The following is a 24,804-nucleotide window of genomic DNA, read 5'->3' as shown; positions in this document are numbered from 1 at the left end:
AAAGATATTACCTCACCCACTTGTCTTTCTAATATCCTGGGGAAAATACAGCTACAACAACAATGCAAACAAACAAAACAACAACAAATCACTGGCAGTTGTAAATTTATGGCAGCTAAAAACTCTAGACATAACACCTTGATGTTGCTATTCCATTACTGACACCATTACTATTAAGTTACAGTGGATCATCCAAGCAGTTCTGTTCCTGTATTAGGAAAGGGTATAGGAGCTGCTCATGAAAATGCACTACAGAAACAGACATCAATTTACCACCAGGAAAACTATACATGGAAATAACATTACTTTGAAAAGTAACTCATCAGAGCATGCAGGGTTCACCATTTGCAAACAAGACTTTTTATATACAAATAACGGACTTTTCAATCTTAACTCACAGATGGATGTAAAATGTCTTACTGGTCTGGTTTATTACACTCAGCATATCAAAACAAATGTGTTCTTTATGAAGACACCTTGGAAGCAACACACATGGTATGGTGCACAGCAGACACCTACAGTAACAAGAACTCAGCAGACGATGGATATAAAGCAGCACAAATCAAGGCGATGAAGCGCTCAGTGTTCCAGGTGAAAGCAGCATCCTGCCATGCGAATCAGTGGCCGTATCTAGCTAACTGGAGAAGGCATGGCATGAATGTTGGCTGCAAAGAAATTTGCTGGCTGTTTTTGACTTGAGAGAGGAGGAGGGAAAAGCAGGGTATTTTAAAGTACTTTTTATTTATTTTTAAGTCTGAAAGTCTGAATAATCAACATTGTCACTGGAAGTCTGACAGCTCTGGCACTGCAGACTATTAAGGAAGATATTGAGAATGTGATTCTGTGTGACAAGTACAGTAGCTAGACTGCCAGCACTTGGCCCCTTTGCCACACATCAGAGCAGTAACTGAAGAGCCAGATGCCCACTTTTCCTATCTTTCAGTGAGCTAGTGAATTATGTGAAGTTGTCCTATTAACATGCCACTTAGTCTTCAGATGACCGCAGCAGGTTTAAACTTCTTGTACCTCCTATCTGCTGTTTTAGTGTGTTTCTTTTATATTTTCCCCCTTAGCCTCCTCTTAGTTCAACACACAAAACCAGCAAGGCTACAGTCAACTGGTGCTGCATAGCAGAGCACATCTCCTTTCCTCTTGCTGACCACCGCCAGTGTGTGCATGCTGATAGCAAGCAGGAAAGCTGGTATATGAACCACCACAAAACTACCTGAATTTGTAGCGTAATCATCCCAGTGACCATATAGGTTGCTGCATTTGAGAGACATCTGTGTTTTGTCTTGAAAATTTTCAGCTGTTTTGCATGAAAGTCTATTTTATTTTTGAAGCTGCAGTGATCACAATACAGTCAGAATAGCAGGGACAAGTATAATTTTCCTGGTACAAGCATGATTTCTCCCCCATCCTAACTTAAGCAGTGTCCCCTTACAGCCTACCCTGATTCTCCTTGCATTCATTCCCCCAATCACCAATTAAAAGGCATCTCTTCCTGGGTAACATTTGATTAACTTTCACCATCAATGATAAATTCCCAAACAATCTACAAACAGTCTAATGGTCTGTTGCTTCCACATGATCTCCCAACAGCTCTGCACCCAAACTGTTACCACTCAGTGATTTTAAATTCATCAGCAACAATTAATACATATTAGAAAATCAAGGCTCCCTCAGTCAAATAGCAGTTTACAAGATTGCTGCTAAATATTTCAAATTAATTGCTACCAGATGACAGCGTGTATATAGCACAGGCAATATTTCGTATTTGTACAGTTCCATTTTATAAAAATAAGTCAATTAAACATCACTTTAACCTTCTGCAAGAGCCTCCTATACAGTTTCCCAGTAACTTTTACAGGGTTCACACAGATGAATTTCATTTACACTCCCTCTTTCTTACACAGCCACTTACTATTATACTCCACACCTCGACTTATTTTGAGAGTGGGGAAAAAAGACAGACTGCAACTCCCACGATTTGGAAATATCTCATAAAATACCTATCTGCTTTATGTGTTTTTGTACCTAAGTCCAGGATCCAGTATTTACAGCTGCCAGACTGCTCGTTGCCGCAGTAGGTAGGGTTTAGAGAGCGAAGAGAATCCAGAGTATCTATCTGCTTAACCCTGTTTGGCATGGTAAGCAGTTAGCTGTTCCGAGACCTCTGGTTCAAAAACACCTACTCGCCTGCCCTTACACACTCTGCTGAAGATGGTCATGCAAACAGTATAAAACAAACAAAAAAAAAATCAAAGTAATCAGATTTAGGAAGCTCTGTTAGCTTTCATCTTCAGAGCAGCTACTCTCTCTTCCTGGGGATGCTCTCCTCTGACTCACTTCTGAGCATTACTCCAGATTTTAGCTTCACATGTGGGAATAGCCAGATGCAATGGATTACACTCTACCGTAACTACCCTAATTGAAGCTCAAGCAAATCTTCGAAAATACCGTAAACCAGATAATTTTTGTTTTCTCCCTGAGAAAGGGTCTACCTTATTATGTGAGTAAAACTTAGTGTTTAGAACACAGAATCACACTAGAAAGCCTGAAATTTTTTTTAGCAGCAGTTTTGTTTCCTTCCTGTTTTAGAGATTTTACATGCTCAAATTCTGATCAAATACATGATGAGTACATGTATCTCCTATTCATCCTTCTTGTGTAAAGTAAAGAACTAGGTTTCCTTGTCTTCTAAATGAGGTTTGGTTAAAAGTCTATTTCAGAGCTATGCATTTTAAGTCAATGTTCTGCAGGATGAAACCATATCTTATATTCAGTACATTGTTCACTGAACTATAACTTCGGGTGTATTTTCTCTAACTGATGCATTTCCCTCTCAGTACATCACACTAGCACTTACCTATATTCTCTCTCATGTCTGTCCATTATTAGTATTTATTATTTTCACAGTGCTAAGGACTTTCCCAGGCACGTCACAGTGCAAACAGGAAAACTTGGTCCTTACCTGAAATCTTACAATCTAATTTTAGATGGGCTGCAAATGAGAGAAATAACAGCAGGCAGGGTATTGAGAAGGCTAAGGAGTAAAGTTATCATCAGTCACTGAGTGGGTATGTAAACATCTCTCTGCCTCAAGTGAGTCATTAAATTATCGAAAATAGTAGTTCAATTCTTACTTCACAGCATCATAAAATAAATTAGCCTTTAGGAGAGACTCAACAAGTGGTGCCGAAAAAGGTACAGATGACAGGGGCGATGATACTGGCAGTGGGGGAGTGAAGGGGCAAGGCTATGATGTGATGATATAACAGGTAACATATATAAACCGACGCACATTTATGAAGGGCCCTGAAGACAGCGACAATGAGCATCAGCACTTAACACTGCTTTTACACATATATAGTAATATGATTTTAATATTAAGCAGCTGCATGCACCAGGTTTAAAATCAGTCTTTTCCCTTCTACTTTTATTTTTTTAAAGATATCTGCTGAAATCTTAATTCCCCCCTTCTTAGACTCCGTATAGTCATTACTTCAGCCCTGAAATCCCTCCTCTCATCCAAGGTGAATTCCACTGAATAATACTGAGTTTCGGGGGGTCGGGAGGAGGGGGAAAGGAAGCGGGAAGAAGGAGAGGAGATATACTCTTCTTGCAGAACAGGTGCAAATTTAGAGCTTCAGGACTGTATGAATCCCACTAACATACTGAGATTTCTATTTACACTTTGTATTACGTATTCATTGTTATAGGTCTGCTATTTATTCTCTATTTCCTAAGATATTGGCAAGGAAAAGGTTAACAACTTATTACTACCTCTCGTCCCCCAATAGTTTCCAAAAACACACAAATTTCATGCACACTAAAGGAAAACTTCTTTGGAGACTAGAAGGGAAGAAAGCCCTCAACTATTCTTTTTTGTAATGTACATACAGGAATACTCAAGTGAGATTTGGGGAGCAAGTTGATGGGTTTATTAGCACTGCTATGAAATAATGTAGTCTCAAGCTGGAAGTGATTTTTTGGTACAGACGTGCTTCAAAATTCTTATGTCCAGCGCCATCACATGCAGTATGGCAACTTTAATTGGAAACAGCTTTACTTTTTATTGGCAACAGTGCATACACAGAAAGCCACTTAGAAATCTGTACAAACCACATTATTTGCAGTTTCCCATTGCAACACTTTTCTTTTAGTTTTGTAGTAGTTTTTTGCTTTGCTCCATTCTCAAAATGAAAGTCTGAGCAGTACACGGAAAAGATAAAATGAGCCTGTGAAGCACAAGCCAAAAGATATGAAGCAAGTCAATATGAGTAAGAGGAAGGGAGCAAGGAAACAAGACCAGACTGTTTATGTCCCCAAAGCTTAAAGTGGCATTATAAAAAAAACAAATGGTCCACAATCATATACACAGTGGACCATAACATGCCCCATCCGGTCTCACTGATTTCATGAGACTATAGCTGTCAGCAGAATCTAGCTCCAAAGGACCACAATATATATACTGAAAAGGGCAACAACTTATAAATTATGTTCAATTAAAAATGCAGAGACAGTTATATAGCTGCTTGTAACATCCTTTCTGGGATGTAACATCCTTTCATGTCTATTGCAAAAATAATTTGCCTATCATAGATTTAGCCAACAAGATGTTACCCATGACTTAAAACAGTGGTTCTCAAACTTTTGTACTGGTGACCCCTTTCACATGGCAAGCCTCTGAGCGCAACCCCCCTTATAGATTAAAAACACTTTTTAATATATTTAACACCATTACAAATGCTGGATGCAAAGCAGGATTTGGTGTGGAGGCTGAGAGCTCACGACTCCCCATGTAATAACCTCACGACCCCCTGAGGGGTCCCGACCCCCAGTTTGAGAATCCCTGACTTAAAACAGAGCAGCACAATTATATGATCATTTGTTGGCCAAAATGTAAAGCCATTTTTCATCTTGGATTTAAAAAAAAATCAGAGAAGTTATAAAAACCTAATTCTCCTCAACTCCTATATGACCCAATGAGCACCATTACTTCTATTTCACATTTTATTTGGTTTTTATATTATTTTATATATTTTCACTGGGAGTAAGGCTGGGGTACAGATCTGATGAGGAGCCAGGGTGTGTGTCGGGGGGAACTAGGTCTTAGCTGGCAAAGAGTTTGGGACAAGGAGCCAGGGGAACACTGAAACAGGACAAAGATCTTGGAAGGAAATGGACTGTGAACCAGTGTGGGTGGGGTTGTCTGGAGACCGGGAGTGGGTGGGAGGGAAAGACCCAGATTGCTTGATGAGCTGGGAAGGGTGGGGAACTGGGACTGGCTGAGCATGGAGATTGGGACTGGGTAGGTGAAGAAAATGGGACTGGGTTGAGGAACTGTGAAAGAGATAGGATGGGGACAGGGACCGGTTGGAAGGGACGGGATAGAAGGGGGTCAATAATATAACCCCCTCATCTCACCAGGGTGTTGTGGAAATAAAAAATGTCATTAATGTTTGTGAAGCACTCTGATAATACAGTGATGAGTTCCACAGAAATGGGAAATTAATAATTCTGTCTTGAAAGCAGAGTTTGAATAGTGTGGAGAATATAAGGTCTGAGGCTACACAATGAACAATCAGGAGAAAGAAAAATACTGAACAGCACAGGTAATCTTCATTTTTGGCATTTCCTAACTTCTGATTACCAAAACTTTGCAACCTTAGTAATGTTCTCTCTCTCTCTCTCTCTCTCTCTCTGTGTGTGTGAAATATTTACATCAATTTTGCAGAGATTTAAATCAAATGTGGGTTTAATCCCTTGTAATATCCCTTCATCAGCAGAGCCACTTGAGGCCAGATTTTGACACCTCAGTACCTTACTATGTGAATAGTTCTGTTTACCATAATGGGACTGGCATGGAGCAATTTACTCTTTATTGTGAATCAGGATGGAAGAATTCATCCTTTTAAGAAAAAGCCACCCTGAAGTAAAAGACAATAGCAGGAGTTGAACTGATTTTGTTTCATATTCTCATGACTCTAGTTTAATAGAAACATCACCCAATCTGCAAAATAGATTAACAAACTTCACTCCAGCATAACCCTTGTAAAACACATTACAATTTGCATCAACTGGTCAAAAGCCAAGGCATAAGGGTTAATCAAAATCCTGAAAGATCTTTAACGACATTTTTTAAATAACCTATTTATGTTGTACCACTGAACATCCATCCTTCTCCCTTTATTTCCGTATACTGAATAATTGATGAGTCTCTTTAGGACTGTTTAAAAAAAATCTCTTCCAAAGTCAATGAAACATTCAAGCAACACCAGATGAACAGTCTGCCTTTATGGAACTTTCCCACGTGTCTCATACATTCATTTCACAGAATACTTCATACATTTAGAAGTTATCACTACAAATTATGAATAGGATTCCCATTAATCTGAAATGCAAATATGCTAGTTCATTTTTACCTGCTAGAAACAAGATATTTATTTTGAGTTACACTAGGGTAAATTACTTAGTTTTTCCAGCATCTAAATGCCATGTTTTGAAGATGTTATTTTTTAAAAGCTATCTTATATAGGCAAATACTTTCCTTATTTCAGTGTTTAACCATCAGAATCCTGATCCATGTTTTTGTATGAGGGAGAGGATAAATATTTAGAATTGTGCACTATCGTACTGGACATAAGACCACCCAGGCCTTAAAGCTAAAGATCAGACATATAAAGCTGCAACTATTAAACTCTTGGACTAAAATCTAATGTTACACAAACTAGTAGGAATTTTATTTACAATATGCATTTCACATAAAAGAAACAAACAGTGCTTGCTTATGAACCCACATAATTCATTCTTTGTTGCCAGCTTTGCCAATTCAGACTCTCCTTTCTACATCCTCCCCAAAATACCGCAATCTAACAAGGAAACCAAGAGTACTTCAATAAATAAATTTCAGGTGGAGACTTTGAAGGTAACTTTAACATTATATTAAAATAGAAATTGTGAAAGGAGTCTAATTTTTGCTTTTCCTCTTTGTAGAATGTGTCTACAGTTTCAGTACTTCCAGAACAGCTGCACCCACTAGGATCTGGTTTCTTAGGTTCCAGACACAAAGATAGCCCTGTTCACAAAACTTCTCTCTGCTCTTCTACCCCACAGATAACACTATGCAGACCGCAAGAGCGGAATGATTAGAACACTGCTTCTTTCGAAATGAATTCAGCACATTATTTCCTGTTCCTTCCTAGCGGGACTGCCAGCTGAAAAGCACCTTTTGTTGGGTAAAATCAGAAGCTGCATTTTGGGGGTAATGGTGTGAGGGTCGCTTCTTTGGGGTATCCATTAACATTTCCATCTTTCAGCATATGATGACTATTTCCACAAAAAGTCAAACATGCATCATCGCCTCTCTCTCTCTTTTTTTTTTTTTTAAATTGGCTCAAAATGGGAAACAAGGTTAAACTGAAAACTGATGGAAGGGAATTTTTGTTTGGTTGGTTCTCAAGAATCGCCAGACAATTCATAAGTTTCCTTTGAACTTCTATTCGTCCTATGAAATGAGAATTTTCCAATAACTAAACTGTGAAGAACTGCCACCAAGTCACTCAGCTACTAAGACTCTAACCAGAAATATTAAAGCTTGAAAACAGTTAATCTCATTTGGGTTATAGACTTGATTACTGACTAAGTCTCTTTCATCGCTATGATTATACAAGGCATGCCAGAAGTGTGGCAAATGTCTGCAATTATACAGGCACAATCATGAAAGCACAGATCTTCACAAACATCATCTTTATTATATTAATAATTTATTTTCTGACTAATTTAGATTTTAAGAGCGGCCCTATGCTGCAGAATAAGAAGTGGAGCTTGTACACCACATTCTAGGATGAAGCGACCTTTCAAAGAAACACTGAATGCTTCAATGTCCCTGTTTTGCATTTATCTGGATAAGGTTTGGGAAAACACTGACTCCTAAGCAGAGTCACCACTGCAGAATGCCAATTTAGCTTGAAGGATTCCAGTCACTGTCAGCAAAACCACAACAAAACCAGCTTCAGATAATTCAAACACTGGAACTCTCTTGGATGACTGTAAGGAATGTTATTCCTCATACATACATTACTTAACAAGGGGGAAGAAAACAGCCTCCTGTCTCCATGGTAGAGTGCCAAAAAAAGCAATTGTTCAAAGTGAGGAATACTTTGCCCTCCTAATGAAGTGCTGAACACTAATTTTACCATTAGTTGATGTCTATGCACGGTTATTCAAAACTTTCGCCATGAACTGTTTTACTTTTTTAAATAAAGTTTTGAAACAAATAAATTGCTAGTTTTTTTTTCTTTTAAAGATTTTCATCAAAACTCTTTAAAACAAAAGGAATCGGTGTGCTAAAGAAAACAACTAGATTAAGTACTGACTTTCATTTGTGAATACATGGGAGAGGTCAGGAGATTTGTAAGGTGATACTGTGGGACATGATGGTGGTTACATTTTAACTGGAAATATACCTGGCCACTGAGAAAAGGGAAATAGAGTAGCGTGTTCCCATTCATAAAATGTTCTGAAAAGTGAAGGTATGTTCTGGAGTTACACGCAACCTCTTTAAATGCTTTACAGAGAAAATGATGCAATTTAAATTGGTAACCAGAGAGTTTTACCCAAACAAAAAAAATCACTGACCCTTCAAAATTATTAGATATTTATATTAATAATTATTGAACTCTATTTGTGTTATGTATAAACATACACACAGAGTAATTACTTTCACTTGCTTATGGGGTGGAATCCATCTGGTATAGCTGTTGTGTAGCACTGTCTTGCACTATTACAGGCAAGAATGGAATAATACTTCAACCATTTTAAACAGGGCAATTTTTTTTAGACGATCAGAATTTAATTATTTAAGCTGTAATTTGGATACCAAAGCTCTTGCAAAAAAGTTCCATGGAGAGCTGTGACAAGCACAAATGATCAGGACATCAGTTTTACACCTCATTCAAAAGAGATTACACAGAATTGGTCCAAACAGTGGTATTAAACCACAGAAATTTTTCCTATCCTGATCTAAAACATGTTTTAATACTTTACATTGTCTAACTTTATTCAACTATTAAAGGCACTGCTATAGGTCCACAAGTTCTTCGTATCTTTAGAAACTCTAACACCACTATATTTCAATAGCACTGGTACATTCCAATTAAACTAGTTTACTCCTTCCCCTTACGTTCCAACATGCATTAGCCCCTGTACACAAAAATCTGAATTCATGTCTGGTAGTTTCTTATAGCTGCATGATTAAACCTACTCAAGTAGTTTCATGCAGTAAACTCTCCCTTAAGGCATCCTGTTCCAAAGGAGATGACAAATACAATAAAAAGAACTCCGAGGATCTGCACAGCTCAAATGGCAAACTTTACCAGCAATTAAAAATATAACAAATAACGATATGGCTAATAAACATCATGTGCTGTGGCAGTCTCATATTTTACAAGTGTATTTTTGTTAGTTAAAAACAACTTTCCTTAAACATTTTCTACTTGGGTGTATTCTTTGGACTTCTAGACAGTGAAACTTCCTAATAAAAATAATCTATATCTGCATGGCATCTATGGGTAAAACAGCAATTGTGTTACACTTTATGGCAGGTGGAACTTTTGGAGCTCCTTGTGGGATAACATGTTGTATCCGGAAATGGATGCGAGACCTGCACATTAAACTCAATTTAGTTGCAGGGTTTAGGGTTCAAACATTAATATTTAGCAAGAAACACTCACTCTGACTTCCTGCCCTCCCATCATATTCAGCTGTGTAATAATGGGAGAGGCACTCTCCACTATCCCTCCCTGTCACATCCTGTGGAACAGCAAGATAATCTGATAACACTGCCATTAGTTCAAAGCATTTCTGGAGGGTGGAGGACTGGGCTCCAGATTCAGTGCCTGATAGGAGTTTATTTTTTTAAAAATTTCACTTAAATTCTCTCATATATATACACAGTATATACCCATGCTCTTATACGAAAAACAGGGGGGGGGGAACCTTGGCCCTACTCAAGTCAATGGGAGTTTTGCCATTGATTTCAACAGAGCCAGGATTTCACATAGAGCTGTTTATTGAGGAAGGTTTTTATTTGTTTTTAATATTGTCAAGCAGAGCAATAACTTCAGACCATAATTTACCACACAAAATGTATGCATATTTGGGGCTGCAATTAGGACTTAAGGAAACTTTTTAATCTCTCCCCTCTCTCTCGGACACACAAGCATGTCCACATACACACACGATTCTCCCTACTCATGAGAGTTTTGAGGAGGGAGAAAGAAGATGGTGTATCACCTCTATGCTGCACTAAACACATTGACAGGTGTGAGAGATAGCTGGAAAATTATTAACTGCTCCAAATTTGTGTGCACTAACATTTCATTACAGATGGTTTTCTCTTTGTTAAAAAGTAAAGACTCATTCACCAACCCTGAAAGTTAATGAAGTTTTGTGTTTGGGTTATGCACTGCATGTCCGGCTTCCCTTAGAAAAGATACTAGTCTTAAAATTATCAATTTAGGCACACAGATCACCAAGTATTCATTAATATCTTTATTAATATTTACAACTCTAGTGCTGCATACGTTTGCTTCCTGCAGCACTTTATATTATTCCTTTCTTCGTAACTGGTAAAGTCCAGTCTTTATTTTAAAGAATCCCTGAAACCATATTTAGTTGAGAGAGGTACATGTTGATCCCCCTAAGAAAGGAGGGCATGGAAGCTGCTTTTAGGATAGCAGCTAGAATCTAGGTAAAAAACACCCAGTTTATGTAAGTTACCACAGAAAGCCTGAGCATGCCATCTTTGCTGAGTTAGCTAATGCCTAAGAAATCCAAAAATAATTGGTTTGGAAAAAGATTTATACTGGCAATAGCTCCTGTGATCACATCCTTTATGATGTGAAGAGGACTAAGCAAACCCTGTACTCTAGCAAATACAGTTCTCTCAGAATAGTCCTGGGTGTAATTTGCTGGTACCAGTTTACAAAGGATGACATTTACCCCCTGAAATATTACAACTTGTCAAGACGGTCTTTTCCCATTGTGGCTCCCATACCATGCTCCAGAATCTTAGCTTTCATAACACAGTACGCTTGTAACCTTGATGTTTACCAAGAAAATTTCAAAATGTAAACCAATGTAATGAAGCCTTCCTAATTCTACAGACAAAAACAGTTTGAAGGAAAATGTGAACTCTCCCCATTTATCAATGGGATGTTAACTCCAAAACCTAACGATGAACACCTAAGGCCCCCTTTAGAATGCTTTAAAATAAAATGGATGTAAATATGACTTATTCACACTGTGAGGACTGTGCAATGTAAAGATGTCAGTGTAAATGAGACTCTGACCCCAAGTGTCAATAATGTAAACTTCCACTGTTGATCAAGCAAAGAGAGGAAACAAAGAGAGGCTACTATGCAGATCCTCAGAATGCAGCCTATTCCAAGTACCACTTCATGTCAATATCAGAGAGGGCCACCCTAGAGCTGTGGCCAGGGCCTGTGAGAGCATTATCACCTTGTTTTCAAACTGACGTATGCATAACAGCATGAGACTCACCATGTTTTTGGCAAAACAACGCGGAGTCTGGTGGCACCTTAAAGACTAACAAATTTATTTGGGCATAAGCTTTCGTGGGTAAAAAACCCACTTCTTCAGATGCATTTTTTTACCCACAAAAGCTTATGCCCAAACAAATGTGTTAGTCTTTAAGGTGCCACTGGACTCCTCATTGTGTTTGTGGATACAGACTAACACGGCTACCCCTCCGATACTTGACACCATATTTTTGAGGTGGATAAAGAAAATGTTATTCTTCCTCGGGCCTGGGCCTCTCCCACTAACCCACCCTGCAATGCAGTGGTTACACATGCTCACTCTCCTGGATACATGGTGTAAACTGGGCTGCACAAGACTCTCCACAGAGCACAAGACTCAAGAACAGGAAAAGGCCAATCAAGCTGTCATTAATGCCCATTTAAAATAAATTAATCACTGAAGGAGGTTAAAAATAGGTCAACAGAGGAGCTAGAGTTTTAGTGGCCATCACCAAAGCTGACCAAGGTTTTCATACCTAAATTGGCATAAAAATATGTATTTTAAAAAATTCAATTAATTTACCAAACTTCCTTTTCTTGTTTTCATTTCACTTTCCTTTCTTGCTAATGTGCCTAGGTTTATCTAATTCTCAGTCTTGTTTATTGCAAGATCCTCTTTCTCCTCTCTTCCTAGATGGTTTAATTTTCTAATTTTGCCTCTCATCTGATTCTCTACAGCTTTTTTCCTGTTTAATGAGTTGTCGTTATATACTCTGAATTATACTGCATTCCAGTTGGTCAAATTTCTTCCTTCTGTTATTTTCCCATATTTCCATGCCTGTATTAGTAATATGTTTTCTTTCTTCATCTCCATCATCACCTTATTCTCTCTACCCACCATAACCCACTTTGTGAGATGGACCTCAACCTCCTTCCCTTCCTCATTCCATCTGGTTTCTCTCAATTCTACTTCTTTCTTTAAAAAACTACCGTATTACTTCATTCACAACTCTACCCTATTTTATTCTCTCCATACCCTCTTCTGTGATCACTGTTGTTGGGGCCCATTCCCTTGTCCTTGGGCTGAGACCTTACTTCTGTCTCCCCTCTGTAGGAGGAGAGGAAGCTGGCATGAGGCTGCTCTTCTGCCCATAAGGGAGTCACCAAGGATCTTCTCTGCTGTCCTTCAAGACTGTGGGGGGACTAGAAAGGGGAACAGAATTACTGATGGTAGGGAGTTGCTAAAGGTACCACTCAGTGCTCTCATTCTGCACGTTTAAGCTGACAGATTTCCATGGGCTAGCATCTCACTATAGGATGAATATAACAACCACCATACTAACTCAGAACGATGGCCCACCTAGCCAAGTATCCCACCTTCTGACTGTGGCCAGTGCCAGATGCTGCAGAAGGAATAAATGGAACAGGGCTATTTCAAGTGATGCATTCACAGTCGTCCAGTCCCAGCTTCCGGCAGTTGGAAGTTTAGCGACACCCGGAGCATGAGGCCGCATCCCTGACTACCTTGGCTAATAGTGAAGACCTATCCTCCATCAATGTATGTAATACTTTTTTGAACCCCGGTTGTACTTTTGGCTTTTACAACATCTCATGGCAACGAGTACCACAGGTTGACTGTGCGTTGTGTGAAGATGTACTTCCTTTTGTTTGCTTTAAACCTGCTGCCTATTAATTTCACAAGATGATGCCAGTTCTTGTTTTATGTGAAAGAGTAAATAATATTTCCCTATTCACTTTCTCCATTCATGGTTTTATAGATCTCTATCATAACTCATCTTAGTTTTCTCTTTTCCATGCTGAATTGCTCCTAACATTGTTATCTTTTTTGACTACCACTGAACATTGAGCAGATATTTTCAGAGAACTATCCACAATGACTCCAAGATCTCTTTATTGAGTGGTAACAGGTAATTTAAACACTATCATTTTGAATGTATAGTTGGGATTATGTTCTCCAATGTGCATTACTTTGCACTTACCAACACTGAATTTCCTCTGCCATTTTGTTGCCAAGACACCCAATTTAGTGAGATCCACTTGTAATTCTTTGTAGTCATCTTAAGACTTAATTATCTTGTGCAGTTTTGTATCGTCTGCAGAGTTTGAAGAATGGTATGGGGGGAACCACAGAACCACTTCTTGCTCTCCCGTTTAGTGCTCTGGGTGCATCACACCAGCAAATGTAAAGGTTAGCACAAGGCGGCAGTCATGAAGGAGAGCACCAATCCCAAAGGCCAAATTGAGGGAGTTTCTACAAGAGCAGCAATTGTACTTCCTAACCACCTTCCCCTCACCAAAATTTTATCCCAGACATCACTTTCTTAATTTGACATCTCGCAAAGCTCTCCTCCAGGAAGAGATAGGTACCTCTTAAATTTGTTATGCTTAGCTTCAATTGTATGCCCTAGTACCGTTTTCCATTCAATATATTTATTACTCTTCACATGCAATAAGCTCTACTTAAATTCCCTATTTATTTCGAGCTTGCACTAAAATTTTAGGATTTTTTAAAAATAATGTTTAGGCACAAGCACTGGTCTCAAAGTGCAGCAAGACAGAAAGCTGACTTTTTATAAATAAAAAAACCCTTCTTGATTCATAGTTGACTCTTCCTTGGATTGAACTAGTATATGATACTAAATATGAAGCACTCCCAATAAGGTGCCCGTAATAATCTTGGACAGAAGATAAATTTTGGCCTTAAGAAAAAGAATAAACCATAATGCATCCAGTTACTAGGCTATGTAACAGTTACAGCAATTTCCTGCAATGTTCTGGACACACTGTACTGAATGAAGTGTAAGTATTTTAGGAGTTCATTGTATTAAAAATGCAAATGTTTGTGTATCAATGTGGGATTGTATGGAGCTTCTTTAGGAAGAAAACAGGATTAATGCAATCTCTGGGTAGTACTGTGAGCTTCAAAAGCCTATGTTGAACAATGTGGAAGGCATGTATGATCTTTTGGATAATACACGTGTAGTGGAATTCTTAGGACGTACTTGGGAGAAGGGGATTGCAAACTCCTACATAAGGACTCAGCCTTTAATGCTTCATCCTCAGGGGGACATCTTTTGTCTGCTGATCACCTGTTACATGAGGATAGTTCAAAGACAAATTGTATAAAAGAATAACTGATTCATTAACAAGGGTTCTTCTTCTGAGCTGAAGCTGTGATGAATTTACAACCACAGGAAAAAAATCTTGTGTGAGCTAGGATGATCTTTGGTAAGATGATTGACGTGTGTAGGTTCTTTTATTGTTTTACTGTTTTCTCTGTAATGCTTTTCACCTTAAGAATAAATGTGCTTGCTTAGAAAAAGCTGTGTGGTAGCTTAACTGTGGCATTTGCACTGTGTACCATCTTCTGAGGAGAAAAGTAAAGCAGGCCAGCGTAGGCTGCATGACTTTGCTAGGGAGAACACAGTATAGGAAATACTCCAGTAAGGAAGGAGGGTGAGGTGGGTATCAGCTGAAAAGAGGTGATGGCTCAGGAGCTGGAAGCCTAGAGAGAGTGCTGTAAATGGGGAATAAGGTGCAGTTGCACTGAACTGGCATGTTAATCTTGAATTTGTTGCATTACTTTGATAATGTCTTTTATTCAAGGACTTAAGTGTTGCTATACTGTATTTAGTCTACTGTATAAGAGCATTCTGCAAACTGATTTACAGCCCAAGGCCCAGAAGATTTAAAGTGCCTAGGTTACCAGGAGTAACTAAGTTTTATTTCGGACACCTGGGTTCTCCAGGCTTGCTCATATCAGAATTACACACAGATTGATACTGCTTTCACCACTGCTAAAAATACATTACTGTGACTGCTCTTTACAAAAAGGCCAGAGAGCTAGAGAGAGGCATGTGTAAACTTATACCACATTTCTGAAGATTTTAGGGATAGTTTCCTTAAGAATAGGAAGGGTCTCTCTAGCCTCATTCATTTATGCAGTTGGCCTTTTCTTTTTGTCCAGTTCACAGTGAAAATCCTACCTCCTACTTGCTTCTTTCATACTAGGCATTATTGACGTTAATACATTAATTCAGCAGTTATTTTCAGTGCACCACCACTTCTTGACAATGCCAATAAAGCTTGACTGAAAACAGTACTGAAATGAGGACATACCTTACTGCTTTGGTACACTATCACCTACATCAGAAGCTCAATCATATACTGTAAAGCTCAAAGCAGCACACTTCAGAGGCTATCTGAAACCAAAGCCATCTCTATTTAGCAAGAACACACATTCTTCTATTAAAAAGTGATAATATTGTTTAGTTTAAAATGCTATGATATACTGTAGCAGCTCCAGTTTAGTATGAGTAATGACTGATCAGATGGGCTGTACTGCAAGGGAAGCTGAAAAAGTGTGTATGTAAAAAGGTGAAGTTATTTCAACAGCCTCTCTTCTCAGCAACTTTAACACAGAGTACAGCACCTGGAAAGACTACCACAGAAAGTAATTAATATTCTAGGACTTCTGTCTTCAATGCAATAAACTAAGGACATTTCTAGCAAACAAAACTTGATGGCTACAGCCTATCCTTGGTCTGAACCTCGCTGAAAAATTTTCAGAAAATTGCCATGAGAGCAAAGCTAATTACATGCAAAATACTAATTCCCTGGGGAAATCCTAGGCAGCCAGCCAGAATTTCTGGTTTTGTACCTTCTATCTCCAAAGGATCAGCTGTGCAAATACATCTGTTCTGAAGCAAATACTTTTTATACCCTGATTTCCCTTCCAGCTAATATTTAGAAAAAAAAAATTGGCTGCTGCCTGGTACCAAAAGCATGTTCAACCGAATACCAAATCCAGTATGAGTCTCTTCTCTAGGCTGCACTGTCTCAAATGTAGTGCTTTGTTCATTTAACTTCCTATGGGGTAGGAAGATTTCACTGTCGCCATTCAAGTTTCAGAATCAAACTCTTTAACCACATTTTAATACCCATGAACCAAGGCAACTTATAAACTGCAGACAGAGTTGACCAGTCTCGTGGGTTGAAATGGTGAAATATAATCCTTCATGATTCACAGATACCTTAATGGAGCAATCAATTCTGTTAATACTTCTGAGAAAATCTGAAATGTCAGAGATACATATAATTGGGAAAAAATAATAATCTGATATTTGATTTGGAGAAAAACACTCTGCTAAAGAGAGAAAACTATCAGAAATTTGATTTCTGAAGTTTTATTGGGACCTGTTAAGATCCACGATAGCTAATGTAGGATGTGGTAGGAAAAGGGAACTAAAAACACAAAAACTCAGAGGTATGACAGGCTGCACTATAATTTGGCTACATACTCACTTTGACAAATCTACCACCTGACCTTTTCCCCGGGTTTGGAAATCTGGTGTCTCATATTTGTAACTATCCTTCTCCCACATACAATTTTTGCTATGTCCCATCATATCTGCCTGTGTATTTCACGTAAGTTATTTCCTCCTTATTCATTCTATCCCTAAACCCTTGTGCATGCCTTGGTCTTCTGTAGCCTGGGTTACTTTAACCACCTTATCTGTATCTTTCCCCACTCTTCCAGCCTAAATAAAGTGTCACTAATGAAGTCATCTTACTTTCCCATTTTTAAAAGCAGCAAACAGTCCTGTGGCACCTTACAGACTAACAGAAGTTTTGGAGCATGAGCTTTCGTGGGTGAATACCCACTTTGTCGGATGCATGTACTCTTTGCTGCTTTTACAGATCCAGACTAACACGGCTACCCCTCTGATACCTTCCCATTTTTATTACTTTACACCCTTCCTTGAATCCCCAGTTTTCACTATTATAATCAGGCTCCTTCCTCTACATGATGTCTTGTCTCCTTTGCCCCACACAAAACCATTCTTTTTTTCCTCTGTCACCACTGTGAAAACCCTTGCCCGCACCTTGGTCATATTTTACCTTCAATAAATATAATTTATATCCATCCATCCAAGTATTAGACGTGTTCAGATCACAAGTGAGTCGAGGTATGAAATTCAGGAGTTTTGAGATTCTGAATGGTTCTACTCCATGGGACTGAACACAGAAGGTCTTTCTTTGGGGGAAAGAGAGGGGAAGAGCTGGAAAGTGTCACTGCTTACATTCAGGGAAACCTTGTACAAACGGATTAGTCGAGTATGACGTAAAGCAAGACCAAAACTCCTACGACAGGAAGTTCCATAGCTGGCAACGACTGACAATAGACCAACTTCAGATCTGGCAAGTTTTGTCATGGATACCGCCAGCTGCTTAGTACCCACTAACTACAGAATTCTTGGAGTGATGCTGTTCAAAGTAGCTTGGCCGTATCCTGTGTATGGCTCAGCGGTGGGGTGACGACTCACCACCGCTGGTGCCTCCCACTGGTTGCTCCGGGAATTAGCTCTTGTCAGCCGTGGAGCGCCCTCGACGCATGGTGTCTCACCCGTCACCTGCTCTGTTGCTTTGGGACCTGTGTTGCTCCCTGCTTGGCGGCGCCCTCTTCAGGACACTGCCCTCTGCTCCAGTCTACTACTCCAGTCTCACCCCCTTCCGTGTGTGTGTGTGTGTGTGTGTGTTAACAGCAGTCCTTCGGCTTGCACCTCCCTTGGTGGCCAACCACAACCCCAAAGTCTAGCCCCTCATTTCAGGAGCAGGTTGCAGTTTGTCTCGGCCCCACTCCTCTGTGGCCAGGTGCAGTGCAAGGGGGGGAGACCCAGGCCCACCTGCTACTCTGGGTCCCGACCCAGGAACCCTCTAGCAGCAGCAGCAGCCTCTCTCTGCCCTCCTTCGCTCCCCTCCTGTCCGCCTAGCTTCCCTGGGCCACTTCCCCTTTGATCCGGTGCACCTTCTCAACCCTTTGTAGCAGGGGTCGCAGCCTGGCAGGCAACTGGGCCAGAGCTCTCCTCTGCTCCCCCAAGCCTGGCCAGCATTGCTCTGTCCAAGGTGCTACCTCCTTACCTCAGGAGCTAGACCTCCTCCCTTGCTAGTCAGGGAGTGACTGCCTTCTCTCTTGCTAGGCAGTCTTTATATAGGGCCCAGCCCGGCCCTGATTGGCTCTCCACAGGCCTTTGCTGATTGGATGTTGGCCTGCGCAGCCTCTCTGGTCTGTTCCAGCCCCTTTTCTCAGGGGATGGGGCAGTTGCCCCACCACAAGCTCTTATAAGGACAACAGCCTTACACTGAATGAGGAGCTATTGAGGCATGAGCACAGACCAGTGTGATATGTCATCTGCTTTTCCACTGTCAACAAGTTGCAGAAACTGCACAGCTTTTACTATTAGACTCAGGTATCAATTATGCGGCAATCCAGCCTTGAGTCACAAAACACAAATTCATCATCACACTTATCTTATCAAGGTTAAATGGACTGTCAACTTGCAAGCTAATCTGTTAAATTTTGGTGTGTTTATAATTCCATTTTGCTATTAAAAGCAATCATATTTGTGTTGTGAAAGGTATACACATACACAGGAAATTGCCTAGACAAAGGGAAAGTGCTGTCAAATGCACAAAGCAACGTAAGAGGGAGAATTTTTGCCCTCTAATCATTGTTTTTTGTCATAATCTTACCTGTTTCTTAAATGTAAACCCTTTTCAGAGAGTCATATGATTTTTAAACTGGCAGTTTCCCCTTTATAATTGTGAGCCAACTATTATTCAATCATTCCACTACCTCTTTTCCAGTCTTGTCCATTTATTTCTTGTCTTTTTTTCCCAATAGATTTATATACATCAGAGGGATTTGAGTATTGTTTTTTGTGTTGTGTTACTTGTAAATAATATGTCAAACAGATAGAAATGCATAAATAACTTATAAAAACAGCTTTACTATGCCAAGATTGGGCATCATGCTATGTTTTGGGTATCTCTGATAGAGAACATTTGAATGAACATCCACTATATGGATTAAATCTCCTTCACTTGCAATATGTTCCCTGTTTTCACATTTAATAAAAATGTTACCTAAAAACAAGAGTTTTCTTGTAAGTTCCATTTCCTACCCAGCCTTACAGACATTTTAATATTCTAAACTATGAATATGCTTTATTTCTTTAAAAAAATAAAGGCAACAGCTGTGCCTCAGTGCACAATGTTTTGGTCATCTAGCCTGTGCCTCAAACCAATGTTTTGGTCATCTAGCGTTTTCTAATATAGCCTGAATAAAATTTGACACTGTGTTGTGTTTTATTTAATGTAGATTGACCACCACGGGTGTTTAGATTGGCTGCAAGCACTAGGGATTTCCTGAAATGAAACCCTTTTGGCTCTCTAGTTACCACAGAAATCCAGATTTTAGATAGTTAATTGATAATTAAACCACAACTAACAGGATTTTTTTTTTTTTTACATTTGATGGTGGTGAAATCCCCTTGGGAATAAATAAATAAATAAATGCAACACAGGAATTAGCTACTTATATTAGAAGAGAAGAGGCTTGCTATGTCAAACCTCTGAAGCACATTTTAGCTTTTGGACATCCTATAATTTTCCAACTATTATGTAAAGTAGGAAACTGTTGAGACGATTTTTCACTGCTTCCTGACTGCAGGAATCAAAGAGCTTTAACAATCTGTCTTCATGGATTTCAGAAAAATATTCAAAATGAAGTTGTTTCACACTTTAGTCTGCGTGGTGGTTTTGAAGAGGAAGAAAGTGACTGGGGAACTGAGGAGGATTACCACCTGTATCTACAAAGATCCAACTGGGGGGGAAAAGAAAATGAAGCTGATTCATTTGAAAAAAATCTCAACTCAGGTATGCTGGCTACCGAAATAAATAAATATATGAAACCTAATACCAAAAACATCTGTTGATTCACTCAAATAACACAAAAGCTTTATTATATGATATGGGGGGAAAAACTACGTTTAAAGAATAGTATGGATTCGAAGTGGAGCATTAATGTGTCAGGAAATACCAGAATTAAAGTCAGCCCCCTTGTGCATATGCATTATGATACAATCTATGATCCATACTATTTTTCCCCCCACATGACTCCTGCCTCATTCAGTGCAGAGGATGGATGATGATCATGGAATGAGCAACTATTCAGTATCTATCCTTGTTCGGTATGTGGCCTGATAACTTATTCACTGCCAACTATTTAAACCTTTCTCTGAAGAAAAAAATATCATCATCAAGGGCTTTTCTATGCTGCTCATTACTATAGAATCTGTGCACTTCACAATACTCCTGTGAGGATTGGGGTTGGTATTATCCTCATTTTTCAGATGGGGAACTGAGGCACAGAGACAATAAGGCTCAAGTATCCCCTAATTTCGGGTGCGCAATCGGGTGTGAAATACCTAGGACCTGATTTTTCAGAGTATTCATCACTTTAAAGCACTTTATATGTTCAAATCACAGCCCCCATTGACTTCAGTTGCAGCTATGACTTGTCAACACTTCTGCAAATGAGAATCTAGGCTCTCACATCAGGCATCCAGAAAATTAGGAACACATAATTAGTGAGCAGCTGACCATCTGTGAAAAGTTTGGTTTAAGTGAGTTGCCCAGCATCACATGGGAACTCTGTGGCAAAGGCCAGAGATAGAATCCAATTCTCCAGGGCAGCCTCACCAAACTTGTGGGGAGGACGTTAAACTAGCTTCAAAAGGGGGCAGGTCACAAAATCCCTCTGGTAAACATAAAAACGGTGACCTTGACAAAGGGCTGGAAGTTGTGGAGAAATTAAAAATTACAACAGGGTCACACAGGAGCAACAAGAGTGAGTGAGAGAGAGAGAAATAATCTGCTCAACATCATAAATGTCTATAAATGCAGGGAGTATGGAGTATAAACAGGAAGAACTAGCAGTTGTATACAAGCTTAAGTATTAGCTAACTGGAATCACAGATTATCCCCTCCTCAAATTCAATCAAGACACATTCAAAGTACACCGCTACCTCGATATAACGCCACCCGATATAACACACATTTGGATATAATGCGGTAAAGCAGCACTCCGGGGGGAGGGTTGGGCTGCGCACTCCGGTGGATCAAAGCAAGTTCAGTATAACATGGTTTCACCTATAACGCGGTAAGATTTTTTGGCTCCCAAGGACAGCGTTATATCGAGGTAGAGGTGTACTACACTTATGAAGGAAAAATCAAATGCAAAACTTATTAAACACAAATGTAATTTTATCTTTCTCACACATAATCCCACATGAGTCTGGTTATAACTGGTTCAATATTCCCCATATCACATGCTGTAATTTTCCTTTTGTCCAATCCAGCTTGCCCTTTCTAATAAGAATTCTCTTGCTTCAAAGGCTCCCTTTGTGAACAGTGACACAATGTTGTTATGATTTCACACTCCCAGTCAAAAGAAGAAACGCCTTAGTGAAACCAAAAAATATTTATCAATTAATCATCCAAATGGCTGCTAGGCTTCTTTACCCAGAATACCACAGGACAAAAAAGTTGAAGCATCAACCTAGAGACAAAATCTTCAGCTTTCTCTGCTACATCACCCTGCATACACAAAATTCCTGCTGGGCATGCTGCACACCCAAGTAACACATAAGGCTTTCCTGTTATAGCCAACCATATTGTTGCACAAGCTGAACAAACCAGGAAGAGAAAAGAAAAGAGAAGAAAAGAACAAGGAGCTGGATGGAAAATCAATGAAGTGGGAAAAATAAAGTGCTTTCCAACAGCATAGTATACCATTACAGACAATTTTTTTCCACCAATTGATTTCTCAACAGTTCTACTGCTTATAATACAATCTGATCAATGTAGAAGTTATCTAGCTATTTACTGCATCTGTGATGAGGTACTTTGACTCATAACTTACATTTCATTCTCTATTCTAAATGAAGAGGCTCAAAAGGCTTCTTTTAAAGGGCAAACCGCCTTTTCCAATAAACCTATTTGCTTCTGAGCACAGACTTTATGTATCAGCCTAATTAGGGAATGAAATCAATTGCCCCCAATCAAAAAGTCAAGAGAGACAGCTATTCATTCCTAAACTGATATTATATATAACAGAATCCTGTGGGGACTGGAACATTAACCACCACACCCACTTATCCAGGAATACACCAAATAAAGACAATCCCCCCTCTCTTTTCTAGAGGGTGAAATATCTCATTCACACTGAAAAAACTTGATTTTCCTGAGCCCCAATAAAATTAATAAAAAGCTACAGGCAGCCTCCCATACTGCCCTGGATTTCCTAAAAACAGTATCATTCATTTGGAAAACCAGATCCAGCTCTTACATAAATTTTTTTTCAAACAACTATGCACAAAATTTTTTAAACAGGACCCAAAATAGCTGCGGCTGAAGTCTAATGATTAGGCTCCTTATAGGCTACTCATAAAGCCGAACAACTAGACAAAGAAATAAGCCTAATCTCCCAAGTCTCATAGTACAATTTTTAAAATGCAGAGAAAGAAAAACTTAGCATTCTACATAGCTAACTGGTATTGTGAGTGGCAAAAATTTTCACCATAGTTTTTTTTTAAGCAGCTGAACTTAAATTTTGTCTCCATGCAGGGCAAGACCCTGTTCTCCTTTTAAATTTTTTACTGCTAAATTTCGGAGGCACAGTTTAGCACAGTGTCAAGGCTTGCTCCAGGACAACATCCAACTCAGTTTATTTTAATAGGACATAACTTGTCTTAATGGCTTCCAAATATCCCATTGCTTCTCCACTTCACATGCAAGATGCTGAGCAGCTTCAGTCTGGGTCCTCAGAAGTCTTGGAATACAAGTTTTACCCATAGACTTCTTCATCTAATAAGTCTTATCCAAGAATAGATAAAAATCGAAGGTACTGAATGAAATCCTTAAAAAAAAACCCTTATCTTACACAGCATTTTTTACTAAAAAAATATGAAGTGCTGCAATAAGGCCAACAACTGGAACGTAAAACACATTCTCACTTACCTTTGTGATTAAAGATACCCTCCATCTCCATGCTGCTTCTAGAGTGGGCAATGCAGAGTGACCCACAAGGAACTAGCCCTTCTGCAGCAGGGGATCGATCTGTGGTTCGTACCAGACACCAGTCGGGCTTGTCATGTGGCCTCTCTAGAACCTCCACTGTCTGACCACGGCGGATTGTCAGCTCATTGCTGTTGCATGCTGTGAAGTCATGGATGACCACAGTCAACTCGCAGCCACCTGACAACTGTGGAAAGAGAGAAAACAAGGGATGGATGGGTGCTGCACTGCAGTTTTTTTAATCACACACCACTGCTTATTTAGGATTTCTGACAAGATATATTTTTGTCTTTGAAATTTACAATATGGCTGTTTTCTGGGGTTTTCTTTCTTTCTTTTTTTTTTAAATGGCACCATATTAAAATGTATTAGCTTTAAAGAAACGTTGTCAGTTTTGAAGATTTACTGCAAACCCGCATCTCTCCTTCACCTCAGATTCACTGTGCGGAGTGATTCCAAGAGCTGTGAGTGATAGCTTGCATTTAGGTGTAGCTTTCTCCCAAGGGTATCTTGAGAAAACTGAAGACAAAAAGCAGACTCACCATACCACACAAGACAGCAAGGGAACCCTACTCTTTTCTCCCACTGAAACCAGGGTCAGGTGGAGCCCTGCAAGTCTTAGTACCCTAACTAGACACACAACTAAAGCCCATAAAGGTATGTTAGCCATCACAGTAGGTCTTTTGTGCATTATTTGGTCCTGGGCTTAGTGCAGAGACAGCTAAAGCAAGAGAGGAAGGGATTTTACCTTCCCACTGCAATGTGGAGTGTCTTAGAGAAGTGAAGACCTTTCTTGGCTCACCTTAGACAACCCTTCCAATAGGTAACCTCTACGAAAGCAGGAGATGGTGGTGATGGTGGTGGTGGGGTATTCATCAGCCAGCCCTCTCACCCCTCCTCCTCACCCCAGGGGTCTGAGGTAGCAGTTACCCAGGACACAGTGTACAGGTGTGTGGTGGTGGTGGTGGGGGGGGCACGAAGCCAAAGACACCACTATTAAATATGAGGCCCTGTGACTCGGTGGAAGTGAAGAGGAATTGCAACTGGGAGCGGGAGGAAGACAAACTGGCTGAGAAAAGGAAGTTGAACACTTTTCTGCAATTGCTCACCACCTCCCTCCAGGTTCTCCAGTCATCAAACACCTCAAATCCAGTCTCTGAATATGTGGGTCAAAATTTTTACCATAAACTTTTCACATCTCTTAAGCATAGGGATCCTTGCACACCACTATTTTAGGATTCTTTGTGATACGGACCCCAAAATAGCTGTATTTCAAGATTTTTAACTCTCTTCTTCCTAACCCTACCCAACAACAACA

The 24,804-nt window shown here is 39.6% G+C and overlaps 1 protein-coding gene across 12 annotated transcripts in view; it reads right to left on the bottom strand.

The window, feature by feature from the left end:
* TRIO (trio Rho guanine nucleotide exchange factor) overlaps positions 1-24,804 on the bottom strand; it is a 437,405-nt gene that overhangs the window by 73,009 nt on the left and 339,592 nt on the right. For 10 of the 12 annotated variants that reach the window (XM_039521976.1, XM_039521977.1, XM_039521968.1 and 7 more), the window contains one exon: positions 23,430-23,673. In XM_039521976.1, the coding sequence (XP_039377910.1) occupies positions 23,430-23,673 (244 nt within the window). Of the gene's footprint in view, positions 1-12,548; positions 12,750-20,153; positions 20,233-23,429; positions 23,674-24,804 lie in introns of those variants that run through there. The other 2 variants (XM_039521978.1, XM_039521979.1) reach the window with 2 other exon arrangements.

The sequence above is a fragment of the Mauremys reevesii genome, linkage group 2 (assembly GCF_016161935.1).
Source record: "Mauremys reevesii isolate NIE-2019 linkage group 2, ASM1616193v1, whole genome shotgun sequence".
NCBI lineage: Eukaryota > Metazoa > Chordata > Testudines > Geoemydidae > Mauremys > Mauremys reevesii.
The sequence above is the reverse complement of the archived record's forward strand: the minus strand, read 5'-3'. Positions and strand labels throughout refer to the sequence as shown.